This window comes from Mandrillus leucophaeus, unplaced genomic scaffold (genome assembly GCF_000951045.1).
Source record: "Mandrillus leucophaeus isolate KB7577 unplaced genomic scaffold, Mleu.le_1.0 Scaffold825, whole genome shotgun sequence".
NCBI classification, from domain to species: Eukaryota; Metazoa; Chordata; class Mammalia; order Primates; family Cercopithecidae; genus Mandrillus; species Mandrillus leucophaeus.
Genome location: NW_012108975.1, coordinates 435,524 through 440,245, shown reverse-complemented (window position 1 = coordinate 440,245; position 4,722 = coordinate 435,524). Strand labels below are relative to the sequence as shown.

The window sequence follows — 4,722 nt, the reverse complement described above, 5'->3', positions numbered from 1 at the left end:
TTGAGATGGAGTCTAGCTCTGTTGCCCAGGCTGAAGTGCAGTGTTGCAATCTTGGCTTACTGCAACCTCTGACTCCTTGGTTCAAGTGATTCTCCCGCCTCAGCCTCTGAGTAGCTGGGATTACAGGTGTGAGCCACTGTGCCAGCCCCTAATAGGGCATTTTTAAAGAATGAGATATGGCCAGGCATGGTGGCTCACACCTGTAATCCCAACACTTTGGGAGGCCGAGGTGGGCAGATCACTTCAGGTCAGGAGTCCAAGACCATTCTGGCCAACATGGTGAAAACCTTGTCTCTACTAAAAATACAAAAATTAACCAGGCGTGGTGGCACATGCCTGTAATCCCAGCTACTTGGGAAGCTGAGGCAGGAGAATTGCTTGAACTCAGGAGGTGGAGGTTGCAGTAAGCCAAGATCACACTGCGCTCCAGCCTAGGTAACAGAGTGAGTGAGACAACGTCTCAAAAAAAAAAAAAAAAAAGGATGAAATGTGACTCAGTTGTAGGTCAGGAATGCCAAGTTTACAACCAGCACTTTGATTGCCAAGCTCTTTATTAAAAAGTCTTACCTTCTGCCACTGTTTGAAGTCTAAAATAACTGAATCAAATACATTTCCGTTATTAGGGGATAAAATGTCTTTTTCACTGAAAGAAGAACAAAGAAAAAGAGAAAGTTCTCAGAATAAGGCATAAACAAATAAAATCATCAGTTTATACACTAAAGACTAAACAACTAATATATTTCTCCTCAATAATTTTGAAGCATGGCTTCCAGGTCCAGCCCCTCTCCCCACAGGTATTTATCATTAAATTTGTAAACATAAATTCAGATTCTATTCAGACCTGAGCAATCAAGTTACAGGGCCATGGACCACAAGAGTGTTTTTTTTAAAGGGTGGTCTCTTGAGTCTTGAGAATTAAAAACTAGATCATTATCAGAAGAATTTCTGTTGAATGCAGCTGCCAAAGCAATATATAAATGGAAAGAAAGCCTACACAGTAATTAAGACTCAAGATTTAAGCCAGGAATCCCAACTTCTGGTAGGAAACAATTTCCTTTAATGGCTCTAAAGTCTCACAAGGTGAAAGCTATTGATTAATACGTTTCTGAAGCTAAAGAGACAAGAACTATGGCCACCCATGCACGCCTCCTAGCTAAGAATCAACAAACAATAGAAATGGGTACACGGCAGGAGCAGCCAGCTTGGAGACATATCAGCTTCAGCTTCCAGAACTTCCAAATCTACTAATGGGGAAAACTTTAAGGGGGTATGAAAAACTGCAACCATTATTCTCAATTTGAAATGGAAATGGTACCTAACAGACAAAGCATCTTGAAGTTTAAAAAAAAAAAAAAAAAAAACTTAGAAATTATCTAGTCCAGTCCAGGCCTCAACAAACAAAGCATCTTAAATTTAAACACACAAACAAACAAACAAAAACCTTAGAAATCTTCTAGTCCAGGCTGGGCATGGTGGCTCATGCCTGTAATCCCAGCACTTTGGGAGGCCTAGGTGGGTGGATCACCTAAGACTGGGAGTTCGAGACCAGCCTGGCTAACATGGTGAAACCCTGTCTCTACTAAAAATACAAAAATTAGCCGGATGTGGTGGCGCATGCCTGTAATCCCAGCTACTTGGGAGGCTGAGGTGGGAGAATCGCTTGCGCCCAGGAGACGGAGGCAGCAATGAGCCAAGATTGTGCCACTGCATTCCAGCTTGGGCGACAGAATGAGACCCAGTATAAAAAAAAAAAGAAAAGATAAAAAAAAAAAAAAGAAATCTAGTCCAGACTGCATCCAAAGTATAGATTCCCACTAACCTTGGCTGTGATTTAGCCAAGGTTAACTACTTTATTAGCAGCTTCTTTCATTGTTAGATTTCTCTAATCATTGCAAAGTATGATATCCAATCAAAACCATCTCCCTATAACTGTCACCCATTGGTTTTACGTCTCTGCATATGACTTGCAGATGGATCCAAATACTCAAGTTTGCCAAAGTAATGAAATAAGTTGACTTAATTTCAAAAAGAGAGAAAAGAGAAAGAACTGGACTCAAACAGGGACAGCAGCAGTTAATTAAGCAGGGGGATCAGGATGGACTAGAGAGATACTTAGCACTAGAAACCACAAGACTATTCAAGGTTGTTAGCAGGATTGTGCCTTCACAGGTACTGCTCCCCAAAATCAATGTTAGAGTGATTACAAGGTAAAAGACAGAAGGAGGAACAGAGAGAATTTGACTGAGTTATCAGACATGATATAAGTATAATCAGAAAAACAAGATTCTTGGTGACTCACTTGAAGCTCTCCTGCCATTTGGTAAGTCCTTTCTCAACAATTTTCAATGTCTCCCTTGTAGACTCTTCCATTTCTTCTACCTCTTGTTTAAATTTATTCACTAAGTTTCTCCATTTCTGTGTCAACTTCTGTAACAATGCAAGGTCTTCAGTGTCCTAGATGAAATGCATGGAATCAAATAATATATTCATTTATGTATATAACAAATAGTCATTAACATACACCAGACCATTATTAATATTCTAATACTAGAGAAATTCATAGAAAGTTGATTAAAAAATTGAAAAGTTACACTACTACACAGTTCATTTGATGAGGAATTTTCCATGGTACATAAAGTATTAAGAGACAAGATTTTTTTTCCTTTGCAACATGAACCCAATTTTTCCATAGGACTATCACAGGGGCAGTGTGGTGTGCTAGATAGAACAGGAACCAAGAAGCCAAACCAAACCAAATGTGAGGTGTAGCTATTACTGGCTGTGCAACCTTATGTAATCTATTTGGAATTAATTTTTTTATACATAAAGACCCTAATATCTATCTCACAGAATTGTCTTAAGAGTTAAGTGAAAAGTGAAATGACCAGCGTAAATGCTTTGACTTGGTAGAAACATAGTAAATGCCCTCCTTTTCTATCTAGTGTGCTCACTGAATTTTCCCATAAAATTGATAATGCAACTATTTCAAAAAACATAGCTATTTACTTTTTTTACTTTAAGCATGAATCAATAGGATCATAACTGTATGAATAACCTTGTAGTGTTATTAAACTTAGATAAATTGCTTCAATTAGAAGGCAAATATAGAGAAATAAGAGCCTTTATTCACCTTCCCTTAGATTTTTCTTTCTGTATACAATAAGCACTAATATAAAACGATATTTTTCAAATCGATAAATTTAACAAAGGCATCTTACAGTCTCAACTCTCACCACTTGGTGTCTTTTTTCCCCAGAACTGAAGATAATTGACCTTTACCTTGTTTGCCAGCAGTATGATTAAATGCTTAGTGTATTTATTCCAGCCTTTTTCATTAAGGTAAAGTCTTCTAGCCAATATGACTCTATTTCTTTCAATTACCTATAAAAATAATGTACTATAATCAGGAACCTAAAACATTAGCAAACCACTATAATTTATTACAGTGATTTCATATATCAATTTTTCATCGAATCATTAACTCAACTAAAATTTCTTGTTTAAATCATTAACACGAATTACAAATTCACATTTTCCACTGAACTGGAACCAAACTGAAGTATAGCGTATGGCAAAATTTATCCAAAAATTTGATCTCAAGACCCCTTCATACAAAAAATGTTATCTCAAGACTGCTTTGTACTCTCAAGTGCTTTTATTTATATGGAATGCATCTATTGATATTTACTGTATTAGAAATTAAATTAGATTTAAAACATATATTTGTTAATCACTTAAACTTTAACAAACTCATTACATATTCACATAAATAGCATCTTTATTTTTTAAAACTGTGTTAAATTAGTAAAAAGAGTGCTATTGTTTTACATTTTTACAAATCTAATGTTTGCCTTAGAAGAATAGAGCTGGATTCTCATTTGTTTCTGTATTCAATCTGTTAGAATATACCATGTCGCATGTAGCTGCTAGAAAAATCCACTGCATACTCTTAATAAAAGGATGAGAATGAAAAAGGCAAATGACATTTTAGTATTATAATGAAACTAATTTTGATTTCATGAAGCTCTTAAAAGGGTCTCATGGATGTCCCCCAGGGGGGTCCCTGGGTCATACTTTGAGAACCACTAATATAAGAAATCAATTGCATAGTCATTTAATGAAATACTGTTCTAGACACTGTGGACATAGATATGAACAAAAGAGATAAAGTCCTTATTTTCAGGGAATTGACATTCTAGGTGTCACTTCAGTTAGAAGGGACTCTAGGGATGATCTAACACAAAGCTCATTGATGCAAGGAATTCTACAGAAACCTCTACCAGGGGCCAGCTCTCTACTGTTGAAAAGCTTCTAGTGTGAGGGATCTCACTTTTCTTCTTTTTTCTCCACTGAACATGTCTAGCTCAAATCTGTTTCTTACATCATGTATTTACTGTCATGATTGTTTCCTCTGAAAATGTCAATGTGCCCTTAAAAATTCTGCATCAGAATGGAACACTGTATTCTGGATGAGGTCTGACCATTTCAGAGAAAAATGAGACAATGATCTCCTTCCATTCTCTTTACTTCTAATCTTGTAAAAGTCCAGCATTGTTTTGAGAATCATTTCATACAGTTGCCTTACAGCGAATCCACAGTTATTTCAATGTCACAAATCTTTTTTTTTTTTTTTACATGGATTGCTCTTACATTGGGTCTCCTCCTTTAGGTGGCTGCCCTGAGTTTTATTTGTCTTTTGTCTCTGAAGATGGTATATAATGG

At 36.4% G+C, this 4,722-nt stretch overlaps 1 protein-coding gene across 1 annotated transcript in view; it reads right to left on the bottom strand.

Annotated features, from left to right (window-relative positions):
* AXDND1 (axonemal dynein light chain domain containing 1) overlaps positions 1-4,722 on the bottom strand; it is a 196,197-nt gene that overhangs the window by 122,613 nt on the left and 68,862 nt on the right. The window contains exons 14-15 of the mRNA XM_011968050.1: positions 2,300-2,454; positions 568-643 (exon numbers count right to left, since the gene is read on the bottom strand). Of these exons, the coding sequence (XP_011823440.1) occupies positions 568-643; positions 2,300-2,454 (231 nt within the window). The remainder of the gene's footprint in view (positions 1-567; positions 644-2,299; positions 2,455-4,722) is intronic.